Source organism: Notechis scutatus, chromosome Z, assembly GCF_049901735.1.
Source record: "Notechis scutatus isolate UNSWTSFEM ecotype Mainland chromosome Z, rNotScu1.2, whole genome shotgun sequence".
NCBI classification, from domain to species: domain Eukaryota; kingdom Metazoa; phylum Chordata; class Lepidosauria; order Squamata; family Elapidae; genus Notechis; species Notechis scutatus.
In genome coordinates this window covers 64,134,791-64,159,533 of record NC_142025.1, presented here as the reverse complement: position 1 = coordinate 64,159,533, position 24,743 = coordinate 64,134,791, and the positions used below count along the sequence as shown (strand labels likewise).

The 24,743-nt window shown below is 37.8% G+C and overlaps 2 protein-coding genes across 13 annotated transcripts in view; one reads left to right on the top strand and one right to left on the bottom strand.

Moving 5' to 3' along the window:
- The window catches only part of NT5C3A (5'-nucleotidase, cytosolic IIIA), a 118,353-nt gene extending 109,653 nt beyond the window's left edge, over positions 1 to 8,700 (top strand). For 10 of the 11 annotated variants that reach the window (XM_087946220.1, XM_087946217.1, XM_087946214.1 and 7 more), the window contains 5 exons: positions 121 to 206; positions 1,147 to 1,236; positions 3,298 to 3,460; positions 5,744 to 5,944; positions 8,265 to 8,700. In XM_087946220.1, coding sequence (XP_087802346.1) covers positions 121 to 206; positions 1,147 to 1,236; positions 3,298 to 3,460; positions 5,744 to 5,944; positions 8,265 to 8,366 — 642 coding nt within the window. In that variant the 3' untranslated portion in view covers positions 8,367 to 8,700. The remainder of the gene's footprint in view (positions 1 to 120; positions 207 to 1,146; positions 1,237 to 3,297; positions 3,461 to 5,743; positions 5,945 to 8,264) is intronic. The other variant, XM_087946222.1, reaches the window with a different exon arrangement.
- Positions 8,701 to 19,934: 11,234 nt separating this feature from the next.
- Positions 19,935 to 24,743, bottom strand: part of FKBP9 (FKBP prolyl isomerase 9) — a 50,283-nt gene continuing 45,474 nt past the window's right edge. For both annotated transcript variants that reach the window (XM_026679495.2, XM_087945214.1), the window contains exon 10: positions 19,935 to 23,905. In XM_026679495.2, coding sequence (XP_026535280.1) covers positions 23,726 to 23,905 — 180 coding nt within the window. In that variant the 3' untranslated portion in view covers positions 19,935 to 23,725. The remainder of the gene's footprint in view (positions 23,906 to 24,743) is intronic.

Genomic DNA, 24,743 nt, shown 5'->3' with positions numbered 1-24,743 from the left:
CCTGCCCTTAGGTGCTTTGGAAAATAACTTGACTCCCTCTTCTTTATGTTTAGTTTACGCAGTTAGAATAAAAAAGGGATATTGCAGAGATAAATAGCAACTAATTGTTTTTCTTTCTAGTTATTCCAGCTAAAAGAAATATATTATGCTATTGAAATTGATCCTAGTCTTACAGTGGAAGAGAAGTATCCATATATGGTTGAGTGGTGAGTTTGTGAAAAGTGATTTGTTTACTGTTAAAAGGTTAAAGTTTGCAACTGAATAATTAAACAGTTGTTGATAAGAGCACCCACTTATTGTGTCTTGATAAAATACATGACCTATTTTAAGTCCACCATTTGTGCACCTAAAATAAATTTGTCAAGAAACTTGACAAATTATTGCTTTAAGTTATTGCCTCTTACTCTTTCTAGCATTCTTTAAGTAACAGTTTCATTGGTGTCCTCTGATATCCATTGAAAATGTATAATGCCATCCAACATAATTTTACACATACAGTACAGTATTTAGGAAAAATAAACATATAAGGTACAGTTTTTGAGAAGTAAAACCGCCTTCCAAATATAATGATAGAATAAATTTCCCTCCATTTATTTCAACCTTAGATCTCATCAGCCCTAGACAGTATATCCAATGGTAGAATATCTTCCAGAGATCAGGCTTTCTTCAATTATTGTCCTTGCCTTTCGGATTAATGATTAATGCTAATCATTTTTGTCTCTATTTTTTGCTTCTCCATTAGATTGCTTTATCTTAAACTGTCATTGTTGCACCAGATATAAAGATTGTCAAACACATATCAAAGAGTGGCTGATTCAGAAGTCTATTTATATTATTTTTCTTATGGACAGAAAGCCCCAAGGAAGACCCAGTTTGATATAGTAGTTAAGGAACTAGATTAGAAATTGGGAAGGCATGAGTTATAGCTTTATTTTAAGACATAAAACCAGTTAAATGACCTTCGGCCAGTCACTCTCTTTCAGCCTTCGAAAAAAAGCAATGGCAGGCTGCTTCTGAAAATGACAGAGACTAATCCAGGTGGTCACCAGGAGTCAAGACTGATTCAAAGGTGCACATGCACACACCCAGAAGAAATATTCTGCCTATAAGAAAATAAACTTTTTAATGTTTTATTTTTAATTGTAGGTACAACAAATCCCATGCATTGCTTATTGAACAAGGATTACAGAAGGAAAAACTTGCTGAAATTGTGAGAGAGTCTGATGTTATGCTGAAGTAAGCATCTATTTCTGTAATCATAAAACATCAGAAATAAAAAATTGTATGAAATGTTATATGTTCATTTATTCTTCACTGTGGACTTACTCTTAGTGGTACTTAATGGTGATGAGAAAAGTGCTTCAATTTAATTGCCTTTCCCACTGTAATTCTTGTATAGCACATATTGAGCTTCTTACTATGTCAGCACACTAAAAATGTTCCATATCACAATGTTGCATTGTTGGTTTGTTATGTAATGATAAATGAGGATTTGGCTATATTTGAAAATAATGCTTTATGAGAATTAACCACTTTTTACTTGTTATTCACTTTTTACAGTTATGTAATATAGAAGATTCTATTTCTTCAAAGTTTATTTTTCACTTGTATGGCAATCATCTGAAAGTCTAATCCTTACAAACCATTACTGATCTAATAGTAGTACTGCATCTTTTAAAAATTGGAAATGTTCCCCCCTTCATTGGGGCATTCAAGAATTTGATTATCTGCTTTTTACCCTACTTCAACAAGACTGTAGCCATGTTTAGTTTAGTTTAGTTTACTTTATTGTCATTATACCTCATACAACGAAATTAAATACCATCTTCAGTGTATATTATGACTATGAAAAATAAACACAAACACACATCCTTCACATTCTATACATTGAATTGAAAACCCCTGATATTGCATTAATATTGCACTATACAGTAGAATTCAGTAGAGTTACTGCCCTAGGATAAAGCTGTTTTTCAGCCTATTTGTCCTTGTTTTTATTATTCTGTACTGTCTGCCAGAAGGTAATAGCTCAAAAAAGAAGGGTGCCCAGGATAAGATGGATCTTTGAGAATGTTTTGAAGTTTCTTAAGGCAGTGAGAGCTATAAAGGTCTTCCAAAGAGGGGAGAGGGCAACTAATGATCTTCTGGGCAATGATGTTAACCTTCTGGAGTGCTTGCCACTGTGCAATTGGCAAACCATATACAGGTGCAGTAAGTTAAGATACTCTCTATGGTGCAGTGGTAGAAGGTCACTAGCAGTTTTTCATTCAGTTGTTGTTTTCTGAGAAGTCTCGGGTAGTATAATCTCTGCTGGGCCCTTTTGACCAGTGCTGCAATGTGAGCACCCCAGGTCAGGACATCTTTTATGATAACACCCAGAAACTTACAACTGGCCACTTGCTCCACTCGGTCTCCATTGATAAGCAAGGGCTGGATGTCTGATCTGTTCCTTCTATAGTCCACTATAAGCTCCTTGATCTTATTGGTGTTGAGGATCAAGTTATTGTCTCCACACCACAAAGCAACCGGTCCAACTCATCTCTGTAGACAGACTCATCCCCCCCGGAGATGAGTCCCACCACTGTTGTATCATCAGCAAATTTAGTAATAGTATTACTTAGCATGAGCGGGAATGCAGTCATGCACATAAAGAGTATAGAGTAAGGGACTCAACACGCGGTGTACCAGTGGCTGAAGAGGTATGATTACCTAATCTGACCCTCTGTGAGCAGCCAGACAGGAAATCCATAATTCCAAGGCAGATTGAATAAGAAAATCTAAGGTCCAGAAGTTTAGACACTAGTCTATGTTCTTTCTAAGTGTTGCACTATTATTGCATGTACTCAGATCCAAGGAATAGGAAAGCAGATATTGCACAAGAAAGGTTTTGTTTTTTTCTTTCTCTATTTTATCTTATTTCTATAAGAAAGGTGCAGAAGATCCATTCTGGATTTCTGGGATTTCTGTTTCACCCTTTTCAAAGACAGGGTTTTTTTCCCTTGAGTCACTTATATAGCAAAATAAAAATGAGTATCTGTACAAACAGAAATCAGACTAGAATGATCAAACAAAGCAAATTTTTCAACTGGTTTCCAAAATAATCCACAGGTCATTTCTTTTAAAAATAAAATACTCTTAAAATATTGAATCCTTGGCTTCATAACTAATAAGATGCCAGTTACTACTATCTTGTTTATTCTGAAACTGAGAATAGGAGTTATTCAATACTTATTTCAGAAAAAAAATTACTGTCAGATTTTAATTCAATTTTTTACAAATAACTATCCTGTTTTACAGAGAGGGGTATGAATTTTTTTTTGACAAACTTCATGAACACAATGTCCCAGTATTTATATTTTCTGCTGGGATTGGAGACATCCTGGAACAGATTATTCACCAAGCAGGTGTCTACCATTCCAATGTCAAAGTAGTTTCCAACTTTATGGATTTTGATGATAATGTGAGTATGAAAATGTCAAATACAAAGTGCAATTGTAGATTACATTATCATTTACTAAGGTATATAAGAATCTTTCAAAACATATAAAAATGTTACATACATATTTCCAATTTAGAGTTATAATTATATGCTTCACTTGATAGGGTCAGTATTCTTTTTTTATATATATAAATATAGTTTATTAATTTTTACAATTAAAACCAGTCACAATACATACACAAATAAGCAAAAGAAAGAAAAAGAAAGAAGAGAGAAGAGGAAGAGAGGGAAAAAATTTTGAGAAAAGAAAGAAAAAGGATAGAGTCAGTATTCTTAGAATATATTAATTAGTTTGCAAATTTGTTAAAATCAGGTTGAGGGGAACTAAAACTCTCCTTAATCTCTTAGAAGTTTTTGACACAGTAAATACTGTTTTTCTTCTTAACCACTCTGTCGATTGGGAAATATAGTGTAGTGGTTCTTTCTGAGGTGGTAGTTCCAGTCTGGATAGGGAGAGTTATCTTCTCAGAAATCTCTACTTTGTGGAATGTCTTGGGACTCTCTACTCTCACTCAGTTTTAATGTCTTCTTAAAAACCAAGTTGAACTCTCCTATTCAAATGTGGTTTGCCATATGGAGGTAACCTGGATACACAGCTCCTACTTGTTTAGCATATAAAAACTGTAGTTTAGAGGGTTTTTATATAGTTATATATTTTTCTATCCAATTGCAGCCATTCTTGACTTGGGAGGCTCTGCTTACATTTATTTATTTATTATATCCCACCTTTATTATTTTTACAAACAACTCAGGGTGTTATTTGTAACATCTTGTCAAGGCAAACATATCCAATCCACCTTTCTCTTCCTATTTTCACCACAACCACAACCCTGTTGAGGTGGGTTGGGCTGAAAGAGAGTTACTGTTGCAAGGATACCTAGCTGGCTTTCATGATTAAACTCATGATCTCCCACTTTTTAGTTTGGTGCCTTAATCACTAGACCAAACTAACTCTGATGTATCCATGCCTTTTTCTTACCTCCCATCTGGATTACTGCAAAGTGTTCTACATGTGATTGCCTTTGAAGCTACAGCTGATACAAAATCTGGGGGCTTTCTCATTAATGGATATATGTCAGCTCTTCCAGATCAAGGAACAGACTCCATATGACCACCAGAACTATAAAACAACAAAATTTTGCAAGTCTGCTTGGACTTCCTTCCTTTCTGTCAGGCACAAATAACCAGGAAGAGGAGTTTAGTTCAAAGGACTTCGGATTTGTTACATGCAACCTATACACAAAAATCTGGTCTATTAACAGTCAAGGAAAAGTGAGCCTAGATAAAAATCAATGGAATTCAAGGGGACTGGACTTAGTTCTCTTGTAGAAGCGTTGTGACTCCAAACTGATGATGCATTTGACCTCACCCTTGGACTATAAGAAGACCCTTCTTCTTATATCCCAGGGAGTTGTAGAGGAGGGAGAAGCTATTTGTTACACTAAATTTCAAACATGTTTAGTGTGTGTTTTATCTGGTGTTTCCCTAATATCATTTGGATTCCCTTCTCCTAGGTTATCTCCATGATTCCCTAGAATATATATCCTTACATCCTCAGGTGACCTCATTGCTTTGGCAATTACATTTATTTCCAGTTTGCTTCTCAATAAGATAAAATGATGTTGTAATTTTAAAGATATACATGATTCCAAGTTATTTCAAGGACCTTCTTCTAACATTATCTGCCTGTCCAATCAGATTGAATTATGTAATCAATTTATTGAAGATCCTATCTATCTGATGGGTTTTCAAAATGTTTATTTTTGCTCACTGATTTCATACTCTGAAATTATTTCCTCATGGAAATCTAGTCTGCTCCTTCCTTTTTGGCTTTTAGGGGATTAGTTAAGACCCATTTATTCCATCAAGTGCAGGAAAAAGACATGTAACTGAAGATATGAATTTTAAAGGGTCACATTTTTATTTTTTTAATAAATATAATGTTGATTTATTTTATGTTTAAATATATTAGACATAGGAGAGGAGGGTTGCTCAGTGATATTTCTGATTATTAGTTACACAGAATTTTTGGCAATCTGAAATATATATAAAAATAAATAAGATAGCCATTATCTAGGCTTCAATAGAAGTATTTTATTCTCAGTATTATATATATATATATATAATGAAAATATGTTTAGAGTTGGTGGAAAGAGAAAATTGTCTTGGAAATATTCTAAAAGTATATATGTTATTACTGTTTTTGCCTGGTTACTTAGGAATAATTTCTGTCATCTTCAATAGGGCATATTGAAAGGATTTAAAGGAGAATTAATTCATGTTTACAACAAACATGATGGGGCATTGAAAAATACAGAGTACTTTAAACAATTAAAAGACAACAGCAATATCATATTACTTGGAGATTCTCAAGGAGACTTAACAATGGCAGATGGAGTGGCAAATGTTGAACATATTCTTAAGATTGGATATCTGAATGATAAAGTAAGTGTGTAAAAAGTTGTCATGTTGATTGTCATGCATGTTTTGTTGAAAAAATATAGCTAAAATATACTAAATCCAATTGCAGCTTAGTTGGATGAGTCTATTTTCAAATTTAGTAAGTAATTAAAATAATGCCATCTTCACAGGGTATTCAGACAACTTCCAAATCCTTATTTTGCCAGCAGCAGGTAATATTTATGTAGGAGGCCTTGAACAATTAAGCTGAATTTTAAATAAACGTAATTCTTGACATATGATCATTTAGCAACCACTTGAAGTTGTAAATGGTGCTGAAAAAATGGACTTATGATTGGTTCCTAGTTAGTTGTTGCAGTGTCCCCATAACCACATGGTCAAAATTTGAATGCTTGGAAATCCACCCACACTTATGATTACAGGAGTGCTTTAACTCTTCTCACCTATGTCTTTTTGGCTGCCCTGCACTGTGGCACTCCTCAGCAACATGTCAGGTCTAGGGCTGAAATAGAGGCCTGAGTGTTCAACAATCTCAGCCAATTGCCACCAGCCACAGGCCTCTATTTCAGTCACACTATCACTGCTGCTAGGATATATTGCCTCAAGCCCCACCCTGTGATTAACCATCCCAGTATCATAGCATAAATCCCTGTTGCCCCCACCTTCCTATGCTCTACAGAGTCTGCCATACTCAGTTGAACACTATCTTCTAATGCTGATGAGGTACATCCAACTTGATCCTACAGGCAGCTGCAGGCCATGTCATGCCTTCTTCCCGAGGCTGGCTCTTTGATCCTTTCTGGAAGATCAGTCACAAATGCTTCAAGCAGCTGTTCTTCCTGAGGAGACTGCAAGGAAATAGCCCTCCAGCATATCTAGAGCTTGAGGAAATGAGGAAATAGCCATTTTGCCCAAATAGCAGTCAGCATCTTTGGAAGGACACTAAATTCACATATTGTTCTAATTACTTTTGGAAATTACTTCTTAAGTTCTTTTTAGCAATTAGAAATCTTTGAATCTTGGTGAATTTTCCTTCAATCCTTAATGAAAAAAAATCACGTTTAAAGAACTTTAAAAAATGGAATAAACAAAAGGATGAATAAAACTTTGATTTTAAAAAATTACAAACAGTAAGATATAAAATTGAAATAAGATTATAAAGAATCTTCAATGTGGGAAAAAGCTTTTGATTTGATTTAGTTTAGTTTAGTTTATTGTCATTGTACCTCGAACAAAATTAAATGCTATCTTCAGTGTACATCATACATAAGAAAACTATAAAAATAAAACAAAAACATACATCTTTCACATTCTATACAATTGAACTGAAACTTCTGATACTGCATTAGTATTACAATAATACTGATTTTATAATATTATCATAATACTAGTTATGATTTTTTTTTAAAGTAAGATTTTAAAAATTGGATACTAGACAGAACTAAAGATTACAGTTAAAGGAGAAGACAAAAGCTCGATTTACCATTATAAACTGTTACATTATTACAATTATAGTATGACAGGCTACAGGAACAATATGAAAAAAGATGTAACAGTATAAAAGAAACCACCGGATATTTTAAGAGTTAAGACATATGTAAACAAAACAAGAGTGACAAAAGTTTATTAAAAAGTCTTGTGAGAAGGAAAAGAAATCAAGCTCTGTTTTTTTGTCTAATTTAAAGAAAGGGAGTTCAATTATATATATGAAATTAAAAGATCTTTCCACAACTTTTAAAATGTGAAAAAAAAAACCTTTTAAAAAGCTCTATAGTTTAAAAACATCTGTATTTTCTCCCTAAACACAGCTATTTTGTTCAAATGTAATGCACAAATGAAAATGTGGAAAGATCTTTTAATTCAACTCCCTTTCTTTAAATTAGACAAAATAAAATTATTTCTAAATTTGGGCTGAAACTACACAACGTTTCATTTAAAACGAAAGAAAAAATAAACTACAAATAATTTCATTGCTCTTTAATTTGTGGCTTTAGATTTTAATCATCTAAACTAATAGAAGTATATTTATATTGTTACAATTGACAAACAACAAAATGATGTGATTGCTTAACTTAAGCTCAATCTAATTTATATATGAATGGTTCTGAAATTTTCTTCAGCAAACGTCTTGCATCTGTGCTTGCCCATTTCATTTTATTTAATTTTATTGAAGATACAATAGTAAAAATACAAACTGAAAAGAATAAAAAGTGAGAGTAGAAAGTACAGAAAAGAAAATAGGAAAAGAGAGAAATAGAAATAGAAAAAAATATACTGAAGAAATATATAAAGAATGTCAGTTTGGTTTTTCACATAATTTTTTTCTTCACATTTTAAAATCTAGGTTGAAGAACTGCTGGAAAAATATATGGAGTCCTATGATATTGTTTTGGTGAAAGATGATTCTCTGGATGTGGCCAACTCAATCCTGCAAAAGATTTTGTAATGTTATCATTGTTTTCTTTTAAAAGAACCCATTGGACAAATTTGCATGACCAGCTATGAAAACAATAATCCAATGCTACTTTCCATACTATTGCCATTTTATTTGAAAAATACTGTATTCCTCATTATATTGCTCCATGCTGTTGAAATATATTTCACTGTTTATTATTTCCCTATGTATTAATTCCAATGGAAATATTGTTAATGATTACTGGAAAAAATATCTTTATTTCTGCACAATAAATGATATTTTCAGCATTTGTGGAATTGTTATAGAAAATAAGAGAAACATGGGTGTGATAATGATTAATCAATAAATATCAAATCTTTTGAGGTTCAGTAGTACAAATGTGTGTAAATCACTACATTTTGATAAAGCTCACTGCTTTGTAAATTGGAAATTGCAGTTGAATCTAAAAATTTTAAAGTCATATTGGCTTAAATAAGATTAATGAAGTAGATATTTTACAGTATTAACTAAAAAGTCATATTTAATAATACTGAAATTTAAAACACAATTCTACAGAAAGATATTTCATTGCATTGTGCTACAAGTTAAACATAAAGTGCTAGAATTCTCATCACTTTTTCCCATGCACAGACTTTCATGAAAACAAGTTTAAAAAGTACTTTTATCTGTTAAAAAAAAGTTCATCTCTAAATATCTGGCAAAACCTTCTCTTCCTCCTTTAAAACTAGACAAAACATTATCGCTTTAATTTTTCCTCAGGAGGATGTTAATTTTCCAGTTACAAGCCACTACTCAACAAAAAGAATTTTCTCCTTTACTAATCAGACTCTCAAGTGTTTCTCAGGTGAATATATTCATGATTATCATCGAGTTCTAAACAAATATCAGATGTGAATTTGAATGTGAAAAGGATCATTACAATGGTTGCTGGTTTAGACTCTTAAGAGGATAAGCTTACCAATCCAAAGCTCACAAGTATAGTTTGCAGTTAAAATACATATAAGTAGAATTTGTTGAACAAAACCCAACCTAATTTATTGTGGAATTCCATAATTTTGATTCATGCCATCTGGAAGAGTGAGAGGAAGAAAGGGAAAAAGTGGGGCAGATAGATATGATATACTGCATGGGAACTGCTATAGGAATGTAGTTACATACATTAGATTTGACCTGCATATCCCACTGAGGGCCAGTTTGGTGTAATGGTTAAGGCATCAGGTTAGATCCAGGAGACTATGAGTTCTAGTGCTGCCTTATACATAAATCCAACTGGATAACCTTGGGCCACTCACTTTCTCTCATCCCTAGAAAGTAAGCAATGGCAAACCACTTCTGAAAAACCTTGCCAAGAAAATTGCAAGGTCCTATTTAAGTCCAAGAATCAGACATGATTGCACAGAAGAAGAAAGCAACCTTGAAAGCCCAAAAAGTCTTATGAACAGTGAACTTATCCCATGAGATCCTTGATTCTAAAAGATGTTCCAGATTTCCTTAAAAAAAAATAACGAGACCTGAACACTTCAGAAAAATTTTGAGAATGCAAGGATTTGCTTTCCATTCAAGGCACAGTGCTTTTCATTTTATACACAACCCAAATAACTTTGTTTCCCTTTTCATTTTTCTAAAAAGTTCAATAATAGAATAGAATAGAATTCTTTAAAGAATAGAATTCTTTATTGGCCTAGTGTGATTGGGCACACAAGGAATTTGTCCTGGTGCATATGCTCTCAGTGTATATAAAAGAAAAGATACATTCGTCAAAAATCATAGGATAGAACACTTAATAATAGTTATAGGGTTATGTAGTCATAGTGTTGTGGTCCACCGGTGGCCTGCATAGCTGGCAGCAGAGTCAGACAGTGGGGAGGAACATGGGCCAGTTCTGGAGTCTGGGGAGGGCTCAGACAAGGACCTGCATCCGACAGAGATGAGGCTAGGGCCAATTGTGCTGACTCCGGAACTTCCAGAATCTGACAGCGAGGCAGAGGAACGGGGAGCCTGTTCCCAGTGTGCACTTGCACAGAGCTGCCAGAAGGCAAGAACAGTTAAGACAAAAGGGACGACTCGAGAGTAAGGCTTGGAGATGATTGGCTCCTCCCATAAAACAAAAGAGGAGCAAAGTGACATGAGCCTTTTCAGAAAGCAACTTTGTTCTTCCTGGTTGGTTTAAACTCTGAAGCTCCATGTTTGGCCTTTTACAGCTAATTGGCAATTTAGTCATTGGCAGCATTTCAAGGGAGATAAAGGTGGGTGCTTATCAGCCTTATCCCGAAAGACTGGCAGACTTCTGTTGGACTATTCATAAACTGTTTGGGACTCATTATAGGCTGTAATATAATTCACAGCCATTGAAATAAAACAAAAGGTTTTTGGGAACAGCGTGTGATTGTTACTGTCTCAGGAAGCCTTGGTCAGAACACATAAGGGTATATAGTATATAGAATATAGTAATAGGGTACAATAAGCAATCAAATCATACTAGGAAACAGTCAACAAAATCGTAAGGATACAAGCAACAAAGTTACAGTCAGTCATAAGTGGGAAGAGATGGGTGAAGGGAAGGATGGAAAGATTAATAGTAATAGTAATGCAGACTTAGTAAATAGTTTGACAGTGTCGAAGGAATTATTTGTTTAGCAAAGTGATGGCATTTGGGAAAAAACTGTTCTTATGTCTAGTTCTGGTGTGTAGTGCTCTATTGCATTGTTTTAAGGGTAGGAGTTGAAACAATTTATGTCCAGGATGTGAGGGGTCTATAAATATTTTCACAGCCCTCTTTTTTACTCATGCAATATACAGGTCCTTGATGTTTATACAGGTTATAATTGTTTTTTCTGTAGTCCTAATTCTCTGAAGTCTGTGTCTGTGTCTGTCTTGTTGGGTTGTAGAACCGAACCAGACAGTTATAGAGGTGCAGATGACAGACTCAATAATTCCTCTGTAGAACTGTATCAACAGCTCCTTGGGCAGTTTCAGCTTTCTGAGTTGGTGCAGAAAGAACTTTCTTTATTGTGCTTTTTTGATGACGTTTTTGGTTAGATGTCCATTTTATGTCTTGAGTTATGATAGAACCTAAAAATTTGAAGGTCTCTACTGTTGATACTGTGTTGTCTAGTATTGTAAAAGGTGCTAGTATGGTAGGATTCTCCTAAAGTCTACCACCATTATTACGGTTTTGAGTGTGTTCAGTTCCAGATTGTTCCAGTCACACCACGAGGCAAGTTGTATAATCTCCCATCTGTATACGGATTCATTGTTGTCTCAAATGAGACCAATCATTGTTGTATCATCTGCAAACATCAGTATTTTAACAAATGGATCGTTTAGACCTTTGGTATATAGGGAGAAATAGAGAAAGCACACAACCTTGGTGTGTGTGTGTGTGTGTGCTAATTTTACAGATATCAGATGTGATTCTGCCTAGCTTCACTTGCTGCTTCCTGTCTGTTAGGAAGCTTATCGACTTACAAGTGTGTTCAGGTACCACTACCTGGTTTAGTTTAGTTAGAACAACATCTGGAATGATGGTAATAATGATGTAGTGCAGAGCCATATTAACAACATCATCTGTTTGATTTGCTCAAAATGCAAATTGCAGGGGATCTAATAGCAGATCCATGATGGTTTTCAGGTGGGACAGAACTAGCCTTTCAAAGGTTTTCATAACTACAGAAGTTAGAGCAACTGGTCTGGTCATTCAGTTCCTTGATGGAGGGCTTCTTTGGCACTGGGATGATAGTAGAGTGTTTGAAGCAGAAAGGAACATAGTACATCTTTAGTGATTTATTGAAGATTCAGGTGAAGATGGGGGGCAATTCAGAGGTGGTATTCAGCCGGTTCGCAGTAGTTCTGGTAACCCGGTAGCAAGAATTTGGCATGGCTCATGGAACTGGCTGGCCATGCCCCTGAACCAATTCCCCAGTCCCTAGTCGCTCACTTGCCCCACCCACCTGATGCTCGCTCGCTCACGCAGCTCGTCTGTCCGCCACTTGCCCCGCCCAGTCACTCTTCCCTTCCTATGTGGCACACTGGGCCCTTCATGGCTTGCCTAACCTGACTTCCCCACGTGGTGCCTGCACCCCAACTGAGCAGCCCTGATCTGCCTGCCCTGCTCACAGGTAAGCCTGCATTACACTAGGCCCTTGCCCACCCACTGGGGCCTTTCCAGGCCTCCCCCCCTCCCACTGCCCAGGGCCTTTCCAGGTCTCTCCCCCAATGCCCGGGACTTTCCGGGTGGGAGGCCAAGGTGGGGCGTCTTTTTTGGGCCAGTCCAGAGGGTGGGGGGGACAGCAGTGGCTGCAGCGTGGCTAAGGGAAGCAGCCCCAAGTGTTCCCGGCCTCCCTTTCAGGGCACCCTCACCCGCCTCCACTGCCCCTCTCAGCCCCAGCACAGCAGAGAAAGTGAATGGAAAGGCTTTCCGTTTGCTTTCTCGCTGCCTTTCGGGGCGCTCCTGCCACTGCCTCCGCTGCCCCCTCAGCCCCAGCCTCAGCCCCAGTGCAGCAGAGAAAGTGAATGGAAAGCCTTTCTGTTCGCTTTCTCCCTGTCTTTCGGGCACCCCACTGCCCTTGCCACTGCCCCCTCAGCCCAGCCCCAGCACAGCAGAGAAAGCTCTCACTGCCATTCAGGGCACCCCCACCTGCTGCCACTGCCACCCCCTCAGCCCCAGCCCCAGTGCGGCAGAGAAAGCTCTTCCTGCCTTTTGGGGCACCCCCACCCACTGCTGCCACCTCAGCGGCTCAGTCCCAGTGCACCAGAGAAAGCTCTTCCTGCTTTCGGGCGTCCCCACCACTGCCCCCTCAGTGGCTCAGCCCCAGCACAGCAGAGAAATCTCTCCCTGCCTTTCAGGGCACCACCACCCACTACCACCACCACCAGCCCCTCAGTGGCTCAGCCCCAGCGCAGCAGAGATAGCGAACAGAAAGGCTTTCCATTCGCTTTCTCCCTGCTTTTTGGGGCACCCCTGCCATTGCCTCCGCTACCCCCTCAGTCCCAGCACAGCAGAGAAATCTCTCCCTGCCTTTAAGGCACACCCACCCACCCCTGCTCCCACCGCCGCCATGTGCTTCGAAAGGGAGGGCAGATGGATGTTCCGGGGCTGCTGCTTTCTTCATTGTCCCGCCGCTCACTGCTCTGGAATGTGCCTAATAAGTTCTTCCCAGAAAAGGTGTGTGTATGTGAGTCAAGGAAGGAAAGGGAGGAAGAGAGGAAGGGCAAGAAGGAAAGAGCAAGAAAGGAAGAAAGAGCAACAAAGAGGGAGGGAGGGAGAGAAAGAAACAGAGGAAAAAAAGAGAAAGAAAGAAAAATAGGAAGGAAGGAAGGAAGGAAGGAAGGAAGGAAGGAAGGAAGGAAGAAAAAAAGAAAGAGAGAGAGAAGGAGAGAAAAAGGAAGAAAGAAACAGGAAGGGAGAGAAAGAGAAAAGAAAAAAAGAAGGAAGAGGGGGAGAGAAAAAACTCAGTGCTATTATTTTTAATTGTTCCATTATTTATCATATATTAATATTTTACACTGTCCCTACACCTAGAGTGATTTTATTGCCTTTCTTTTGCCCAGGTATTTTTCAGGGTTTACATGTCAATAGTCCAGAGTATAAATACAGGTGCGTTTAACAGAGTTAAAAGGGACTATGGAGGTCTTCAAGTCCAACCTCCTGCTCAGGCAGGAAAACTGAGGGTGCCAAATTCTGAGTAGAGATCCTGGGAAAGGTGTCAGAATAACAGAATAGCACTTAGAAGGGACCTTGGGGGGAACTCTATACCATTTCAGAGAAATGGCTGTCCAGTCTTTTGTTAAAAACTTCCAGTGTTGGAGGACTCAGAACATCTGGTGGCAAGCAGTTCCACTGGTTAATTGTTCTCACTGTCAGGAAGTTTCTCCTTACTTTTAGGTTGCTTCTCTCTCTGTTCAATTTCCATCCTGCTTTGGAAAATACATTGTTTGCCTTCTGGTGCTTTGGAAAATACATTGACCCCCCCTCTTTCTGGCAGCTTTCTAAAAGCCTCTTGCCTATCACACTCTTGGGCAAAGCACATGAGCCATTTCCTCCTTTCAGTGGTCCATGAAAGTACACCTATAGTACGTAAATAATAAAGTCAACAAAAGGTGGCCACCATTTTTACAGAACTATGTTGAGGCTGGGTGTGACAAGGAATGGCTGGGAGGGGAGGGGCCAGGGGAGGGACCCCTTGACATGTGACATTGAGTTGGCCACACCCACCCAGTCACATAACCACCAAGCCACACCCAGTCATATGACCACCTGTCATATGGCCATCAAGCCACACCCACCCAGTCATGTGACCCTAAGCCATGCCCACCAAATAAGCCTTGCCCACAGAACCGGTAGTAACAGGCATGATATTCCCTCTGAAAAAAAAAAATCGGGACGGCCAAAAGAGACCCCCCCCACCGTGCGCCAAGAAATCGCTGCCCAGACTTCCGGTTTGTCGGCTTCGCGAGCGGCAGGGATTCGCGATACTGCGTGATCCCTGCTGCGCTAGCCATTTTTGGTGCTCCGATCCGGACGGGTTTGGAGCTAAGGCTGCCCTGTAGGGGCGGCTGAAGATAGGGGGGATCCGGAGAGGGGTTTGGGGGTGTTGCAGACCCCCTCCCCAGCCGGCAGAACCCCCTTTTCCCAAGACGGTGCAGCGGCGGTCCGCAATGGCCGCCACAAAGAAGCCGGCAGCTGGGTAAGAATGCGCAGGAGGAAGAGGAGAAAGCCTTTGAGAGTGAAAGTTTTTCTTGGTTGACCCAGGACTCTAAGACATATTTAACATAATTCCTGGAAATTATGGCTTTTTGAATGATTCTTTCCAGAAGAGAAAATAAGCGGCAATTTTGAGGTGCTGAAAGGAAAGTTTACTCTCCTTCCCTACGGAATCAACAAGTGGATACTGAGAAACCTGTCTTTTTCAGGTAAAAACTGGCTTTATGTGATAAGTGGGAAGGGAGAGGACAAAAAATATATTTATATGTTAAGATTTTGTTGGAGGAGATGCCTTAAGGATTTGAAGACTGAAATATATTGCAATAAGGCTTTAAGATACAGATTTGGACTTTCTTTTTTTGATTGATACTACCCCAGGAAGAGAAAGTGAGAACTTTGTCTTGGCTTGGATTGATTGAGGACTTTGGGATTGTTCTATTTTTTTGAAATATCTTGGTTGTTGCAAGAAGAAAGAGGGGGAAAAAAAGAAAAGAAAAGAAAAGATTTATAATGGCTTTTTCTGCTGAGGAACTGAGAAAAGAATATGAGCAAACAAAAAAAGATGGCAAAGATGGTGTGAAAGAAGCCTTCCCTTTTTTAGAAATGGCGCTTGCTAACTATCAACAAACACTACAACAGATGGAGGAAGAAGAAGAAGAAGAAGAAGAAGAAGAAGAAGAAGAAGAAGAAGAAGAAGAAGAAGAAGAAGAAGAAGAAGAAGAAGAAGAAGAAGAAGAAGAAGAAGAAGAAGAAGAAGAAGAAGAAGAAGAAGAAGAAGAAGAAGAAGAAGAAGAAGCCATCTTTAATGAATTTCAAAATTTAACTAAGAAAGAAGGAAGAAAGGAAGGAAGGAAAATGAAGGACTTAAGATTTAAAAAAACACTCAAGAAAGAGAAAAATAAGGTGCAAAATCAATATAATGATAGTAAACAACAGAAAAAAGGAACACAACAGAGAAGGGAAGCCAGTAAGGCAGAGGCTAGGAGAAGGGGGGTAGAAAGGTCTGGTGGGGGAAGAAAGAAAGGTTAAAGGTGGAGAAAAGCCACAAAGTTTTGAAATCATATGGGAAAAGAGGAATCTTTTTTAGGGACAAAGGGTAAAGTACAATTTCTTTAAAAAAGATTTTGCAAGGTACATAAGATGGTATTGTAGCATTTGTATCAGAAATAGAAAATTAGAATGGTTTAAGAGTTAATAAGAGATTAAAGTGTTGAAATGTTTAGTAATGATTGATTTTAAAATTTAATAAAATATTAAAGGGAATGTTTAGAATATTGAGTTTTAATTAAAGAGTTTAATATGACTATGGTATTGATGTTATTATAAAATTATTATTGTAGCATTTGTCTTTGGAAAAGGCAATGGGAATGTTATAAGATTCAATATTTAGATCTATTATTTAACTATGTATTTAATCATTTTGGACTTATTATTTTTCTTTTATTAAAAAAAAAAATTAGTAGATAGAATGTACCAAGCAGAATCAGATTGGGTATTAGGTGTTATTTTAAATGTTAATCTAATTAATTTAGGGGGAAGATAGAAAGGCATCATACTCTGATTAGTGATTTCAGGAGAAATTCTTTTTTTATTATAAGGAATGAGACAAAGGGGTAATAAAGAATGGACAAAAGATACAAATATAATGACTCAAATTAAGATGGATTAAATAAGATAGAATTAAGAAGAGTGAAATCTGTGGAGAAGCTAATATAGAAGACATAGAATGGTAAATAAAATAGGTAATGACATGTAAGATGAGCATGAATATAATTGAAGTCCATGTAGAGAGAGGTACCTGGGGCCAAGTTACTTTCCTAAAAGATTTTTTATATGTTTGTGTGTTGTGTGTTTATGTTTCTGGGAGAATTAATAAAACCTTGCAGAAATATAGAATGAGAATAATGGTAACCAAGTCAGAAAGAAATAGATGAAATAATAATAGTGAAATTGAATAAGAGTAAAGAGAAGTAAAGAGAAACTGGATAAGAGGTATTTGTATGCTCATATGGAAATGGTTTAAAATAGAATTATATTGTATAAAATAAGGTTTTATTTGACTTGTAAAATTTATAATGGAAAAAGGTTTAAGTATGTAATGGTTAATGATGATTTGTTTGTCTTTAAAATTAATAAAATTTGTTTTAAAAAAAAGAAATCGCTGCCCAGCTCCCTTTTCCTGCCGCTCAGCGGCCTCCGCTCGCACTGCCCGCCCGCCCGGGCTCCGCTCAGGTATCCGGCTGGGGCTGTCAGGAGTTGCTACCGCCGGCGCGGTCGTGCGGCTCCAGTCCCACGTTGCCTCTCGGGAAGGGAAAGGCAAACCAGGAGCCGCTGCTGCCGTTGCAAAGCGCCACCGCGGCTCTTCCTTTTTGCCTTTCCCTTCCTGAGGCAATGCGGGACTGGAGCCACGCAGAGCTGCACCAGCGGTAGCAACTCCTGACTCGGGGCCTCCGAGGGGAGGGGAAGGAGAAGAAGGGGGGGAGGGGGGGCAATTCCCCAAAAAATCGGAATTCCGATTTTAATCAGAAGAATATCATGTCTGTAGTAAAAAAAATTGAATTCCACCACTGGGGCAATTGGTCAGCACAGACTTTTAAGCAAGGAGTTATCTTGACTGCCCCTAGTGCTTTTCCTGGCTTTTGTCTGTGAAATAGATCTTGCATTTCTTTTTCTGTGATCACCAGGGGTTGTGAACCCAATGGGTTGGGGTCAGTTATAGGAGGCTTGGCTGTTGTTGGTGTGTCTGAGATGGGGTATTGGAGATAGGTGACTGTAGTTTCCTTTCAAACCTGCAGTAAACACATTCAGGTCACCTGCTAGTTGTTGATTTCCTTCTGCCTGGGAAGGACGTTTACCGTAGCCTGTGATGGCTTAAAGAGTTTTCCACGTGTTTACTGGTTCATTTGTTGAGAACCGATTCCTTAACTTTTCAGAGTAGCTTCTTTTTGCTGCTCTGATCCCGCTTGTTAATATGTTTCTGGCCTGATTGTACAGCATTCTGTCACCTTTTTTGCTTAAGTTTAGCTGTGAACCAAGGTTTATTGTTACTGTATATTTGCAGGTTCCTGGTCGAAACACATATAAGGTGACATATGATGTTACAGTATCCGTGAGCTCATCTAGGTCTGCAGAGGTATCTTCGAAAACATTCCAATCAGTGCAATCAAGGCAAGCCTGTAGCTTTAGATTTGCCTCCTCAGTCAAGTCCTCACTGATTTAATTGTTGGTTTCATGGTTTTAAGTCTTTGTAAGGAGATACAAGGTGAATCATGCAGTGATCAGAGTGTCCCACAGCTGCTCGTGGTAACAACCTATAAGCATCTTTTAGTGTTGTGTAGTGATGGGCTAAAGTACTTTTGCCTCTTGGCATACTGGAAATACTTTGGAAGCTCTTTCCTTAAATTTGCTTGATTGAAATCTCCTAAAATGATGGGAAGAGAATCTGGGTGTTTGGCTTCAGCCTCCACAATCTGGTCAGCTAGCAAAACCGCATAGAGTTTGTAATGCCTTGTTTACACAAGCTTGTGGAGGAACATACACAGCTATTAGGAGAAATGAAGAGAACTCTCATGAAGAATAAAATGGTTTGCAGTTGATATGTAAAGACTCTAGGTTTTCATCACAGAATTTATATATTATAGTTATAGCCTGAGACCAGCTGTTGATATATAAACATAAGCCTCCACCTTTCTTTTTACCAGATGTGTTTGCAATCCTGTCTGCTCTAAATATCTGAAATCCTGGGATATTTATGCTGCGGTCATCAATTTCCTCATGTAGTCAGGATTCAGTGAAGCAGAGAGCTGCTTGTAGAAATCAGAATTGCATCTATTTAAAAGGAGTATTTCATCCATCTTATTAGCAAGTAAGCATAGTCAGAAAGCTTGGAGAGGGGTTCCCCCCCCCATTCCTTAGTCTATTCAAAATTCCCACTCTTTTACCTCATCTTCTTTTCCGCCGCTTCTTTCCTTTGTTTGTTGTCATCCAGGGGAATTTGTTTCCTCTTGTGTTAGAATCTCCTCCACATTTGCAAAGACAGGGTGGGACACAGAAAGCTGCTCCTTAAAGAAACATTGCCTAATTCTTAGCAGATGGTCTTGTGAGAATGAAATTCATAGTGAATCACAGAGAATAATAAAAAATAAATAAACCATTAGAGAGCATTTACCCAGGCAGTTGTCGGTGGCGCCATCTTGGCAGTAAGGGAGTAATGAAGGGAGAATGCATCTCACAATAGTACAACTTTGTTCCAATTATTCAAATTCAGGGAGAAACAAACTCTGATTACTACTAAGTTATAGCTGTAATTTCATACAATCCATAGGTCTATTTATACATGGATACAATTAGGTTGTGCAGCACTTCAAATTCCATCTAGAAATGACGCTTTGGTGAGCTCAGGAGCTTGATATACCAGTTCTCAATAATTTAGATCAGTGTTTCTCTAGCAACTTTAAAATATGTTGATTTCAATTTCCCCAGCCAGAATCTGGGAGTTAAAGTCCACATATGTTAAGGATGCAATGATACTTTTTCCTGTGAGTCCAGCTATCTGTAAATAGCTGTCAATAACCACATAATGATACAAAAGAATCAAAAAATGTTTTAAATAATTGCATGCAAGTCTTAAATTCATTCACTTATGCCATCTATAATATACTTTTCAGCTTGAACTTGACATAATGGGACAGTCCTAAATAATTAGAAACTATTTATACAATAACTTAGAGGTTTTTCTTCAATTTTGTTTCCCTCAGTCTGTGGATATGATCTGATGTCATACAATGTGTCCTACTAATATCCATTTATAGATGTACAGGTAACCAAAGTGCAAAAATTAACATCAATTATTTGCCTCTTCCCACTCATACATAAATAAAGCATCCTGTCCAGTGTACTTGTCAACATTTTATTTAATGATACCAGAATGTATTGCATTTGATAGAACATGGTATTGGTGTTAATAGCATAGAAAACCCATATAATTGTACATCTTATAAAACTATTTAAAAAGGAGTGCTGTAAAATGGCCCCTTTCTACAATTACACGCCCCACTATCTTGTGGAATTTGCTTATACATTTTCTATTAATGTCATGGTAAAGGTCTTATGTTCCCTTCTTTAGTAACTTTTTATCCTAATTTGTTTATTATTTAACTTAATATATTTTATTGACAAAGCCAATATTGGAGAGTAAATTGAAAATCACTTCAAAATACTTGAGTTAGGTGGACTGACCATGTTAAGTTACCCAGGTGCAATCAACAGCTTCATGCACATTTTTATAATTCATTTTTATTTCTTTTTTCCTAAAATATTTAAAAGACAAACACACATTTTAAATATCCAATGCAAAGCTGAACAATTGATCAACAGCTTCATACAGTAGAAGCATGACTGATGCAAAATTTATTGCATGGGTCATTCTTCTTTGCAGTGGAAAAGCAGAGCTTCATTGACATCCATCCTATATTCACGTGATTTTGTTGAATTTACTGACAAATTTTTTTTAATTTCCCTGCTGCCATTTTGTTCCAGTGTTTAAATCTTGTGATTTATTGCTTTTGTTAAAATAGAGCAGCCCAACACCATAGTTCTAATCTTTAAGAGTTCTAATTCTTCTCTACAATTAAACACAGAAGACTCTTAAAGCATTTGCTAATACAGGTGAAACTCAAAAAATTAGAATATCGTGCAAAAGTTCATTTATTTCAGTAATGCAACTTAAAAGGTGAACCTAATATATGAAATAGACTCATTACATGCAAAGCAAGATAGTTCAAGCTGTGATGTGTCATAATTGCGATGATTATGGCTTACAGCTCATGAAAACCCCAAATCCACAATCTCAGAAAATTAGAATATTACATGCAATCAATAAAACAAGGATTGTACATAGAACAATATCGGACCTCTGAAAAGTATAAGCATGCATATGTACTCAGTACTTGGTTTGGGCCCCTTTTGCAGCAATTACTGCTTCAATGCGACGTGGCATGGAACCTATCAGCCTGTGGCACTGCTGAGGTATTATGGAAGACCAGGATGCTTCAATAGCGGCCATTCTGCATTGTTCGGTCTCATATCTCTCATCTTTCTCTTGGCAATGCCCCATAGATTCTCTATGGGGTTCAGGTCAGGCGAGTTTGCTGGCCAATCAAGCACAGTAATCCCATGGTCATTGAATGAGGTTTTGGTGCTTTTGGCAGTGTGGGCAGGTGCCAAGTCCTGCTGGAAAATGAAGTCAGCATCCCCATAAAGCTCGTCTGCGGAAGGAAGCATGAAGTGCTCCAAAATCTCCTGGTAGACAGCTGCGTTGACCCTGGACTTAATGAAGCACAGTGGACCAACACCAGCAGATGACATGGCTCCCCAAATCAACACAGACTGTGGAAACTCACACTGGACTTCAAGCATCTTGCAGTGTGTGCCTCTCCATTCTTCCTCCAGACTTTGGGTCCTTGGTTTCCAAATGAGATGCAAAAGTTGCTCTCATCAGAAAAGAGGACTTTGGACCACTGAGCAACAGACCAGTTCTGTTTTTCTTTAGGCCAGGTAAGATGCTTCTGACGTTTTTTGTTCAGGAGCAGCTTGACCAAGAGGAATGTGACATTTGAAGCCCATGTCCAGGATCCGTCTGTGTGTGGTGGCTCTTGATGCACTGACTCCAGCCTCAGTCCACTCCTTGTGAAAGTCCCCAACACTTTTGAATGGCCTTTTCCTGACAATCCTCTCCAGGCTGCGGTCATCCCTGCTGCTTGTGCACCTTTTTCTTCCACACTTTTCCCTTCCACATAACTTTCTATTAATGTGCTTTAATACAGCACTTTGGGAACACCCAACTTCTTTTGCAATTACCTTTTGAGGCTTTCCCTCCTTATGGAGGGTGTCAAGGATGGTTTTCTGCACAACTGTCAGGTCAGCGATCTTTCCCATGATTGTGATTCCTACTGAACCAGATTGAGAGACCATTTAAAGGCTCAGGAACCCTTTGCAGGTGTTATGGCTTAATTAGCTGATTCGAGTGGGACACTTTGAGCCTAGAATATTGAATCTTTTCACAATATTCTAATTTTCTAGATTGTGGATTTGGGGTTTTCATGAGCTGTAAGCCATACTCATCTCAATTATGACAAATCACAGCTTGAACTACCTTGCTTTGCATGTAATGAGTCTATCTCATATATTAGGTTCACCTTTTAAGTTGCATTACTGAAATAAACGAACTTTTGCACAATATTCTAATTTTTCGAGTTTCACCTGTATAGTCATAATCTAAGCAGTAGTGTTAATAACCCTATTTTATTTTGCTGTGGAGGTGGCAACACAAGCAGAATGGGAATACTTCCAGAAAGCTAGGAGCTGCCTAAATGCACTTTAAAATGATAACACTTTATCATTTAGGAAAAAGGGAAGTAAAAGTTAATTAATTACCAGTATAATTCAATTCTTAAGGAAGCATAAGATTTTAATGCCAATGCACCAAATAGGGATTTTTTTAAAAATCCAGATTTTCAAATAATTTATCTTCTTTTTTTTCAGAATTTATTCCCATTAACTGTTAATATAGCATACCACCAGAATGTAACAATCCAGGGCAAAAGGCATGATTTTAATGCAAGTTTGTATCTTTGTATCAAAACTTCAAAACTGTGGGTTGAACAATGGAGTCTTTTGGTGCTCTCTGAGCTTGTTAGCAGACATTTCATTGCCCAACTAGATAACATTAGTACTAGTCTGTGGAGGGAAGGTTTTGCTCCCTATTTATATACTGTAACTTGCCCTGTATTTCCCTGTATCTCCATTACTGGCAGGGAAAGCTACTGCATATAATCAGGGAACAACTCCCGCCTCCAACATTAATGATGTTACCTAGTGGAAATGATGCTACCTACTAAAATATCTGCAAGCAAAAATGTTTAAAGAGCAGCCAGGATCCCATTGTCCTACTTCCTGTGTAAATAATTTTGCATGTATTGTACACTTATTTGCCTGTGGTCTCTCAGTAGACCTTGATGATCTATGTGTTTTCCACTTTAACTATAAATCACAATGGCTAATCTAAAGATGTAAGACAGTACAATAAGAAAATTGGCAAGCACAAGTATTGCAGGCAAAAATGTGCCAAAAATGCCATAAAATCAAAGAAATTGCAATGTAGAAAATGTCCTGAACAAATAAAAACCATTTGCATAAAACTATTAAGACAGGAAAGTGATGAAGCTCCATTAACTCAGAAAATCTGATGTCAGGTTTTACCACATAGTTTTGTTTCTCAAATAATGTTCAAGCTTAGGACATTTTCTTCACCTCAAATCATGCAGTCCAAATATTATAAATATTGAAAAAAATACACACACGTGAATCATATTAATTTGCTTTTGAAAATGTTCTATCTTTTTTCCAGAACATTCACATCTCTGAAAAAATCTGAATATGTCACTATGGTGGGATGTATATTTAAAAAAATAATTAAAATGCATTCTAAGGCACCTTGCATTTTTAATATAAATGTCATAACAAAAAAATCTTAATTTTATACCCTGTTGTGTCTTAATTAACACAAGGACAAATTAATTTCCACATTATTATTTTTTTAAAGTATGCACGGGGGTTTCAGATTATTTCTATGATATATGCACACTAACAGCAGTTCGGCTCATAAAAGTTTTTAAATTCAGCTAAGTTACAGTTCATCATGTCCCTGTGGCTCCTGGTCTTTCAGTCTGAATTCTTCATAAGTAATCTTGCCATCTCCATTTCGGTCCTGATTGTTGAACATATTTTTCACAATTGTTTCAGAATTGTAACCAGGGGCTAGCTTTCCTTTGCCAGAATTGACTTGATCATGGATATATTTATTGAACTAGAGTTTAAAAGATAAATAAGAATAGGAAATAAAATGAGTTTCATTATTGTAATTTAAAAGCTGCATATATCACAATGCATTTCCATAACTTCTGCATTTAGTACTAAGACACTGTAATAATGCTGGTTTAGTCATGTAAATTCATTTATCATATTTAGGGGCATACAATATGATGTATTATAATTATACATTATACTATACTAATACTATAAAACAAAATCTATATTGTAGTTTGAGAAGATTAAAAAACCTGTACAGAACATGGTATATCTAACATTTTGTTGCTACCTGTTGTGGCCCGACAGCAGCCAGCAGAGCTGGCAGCAGATTCAGACAGTGAGGAGGTTGGGGAGGAACATGGGCCAGTCCTGGAGTCTGGGGAAGACTCTGACGAGTGCTCTGCATCAGAGACAGAGAGGGGGCCAGGGCTGTCTGACAATTATCGGCTGCCTTCAGAGTCAGACATCAGTGAGGCAGAAGCCTGTTCCCAGTGTACACATGTGCAGAGTTGCCAGATGAAGGGAACAGCTGAGGAACAAGGGCCGACTTGGAAGTAAAGCTACAGGTGGACAGTGAATGGCCGCTCCCCTAGAGAATAAAAGAGGAGTGAAAGGGGAGTGAGGCTTTGCAGAAGACAATTAGTTCCTTCTGGCATGCTTGTGAAGTATTGCGGCGTCTGAAAGATATTGGCCTGGCCACGCTCCAAGCTTGATAAAGGTTTGTATTTGGAAACTATCTTTAAAGACTGTTGGCTGGGACTTTGTTGGAGAGGAAATTTATTGTAAATCAAATAGAGGAGGTTTAACAGGACGAGGACTCGGTTTTGTGCTATTGG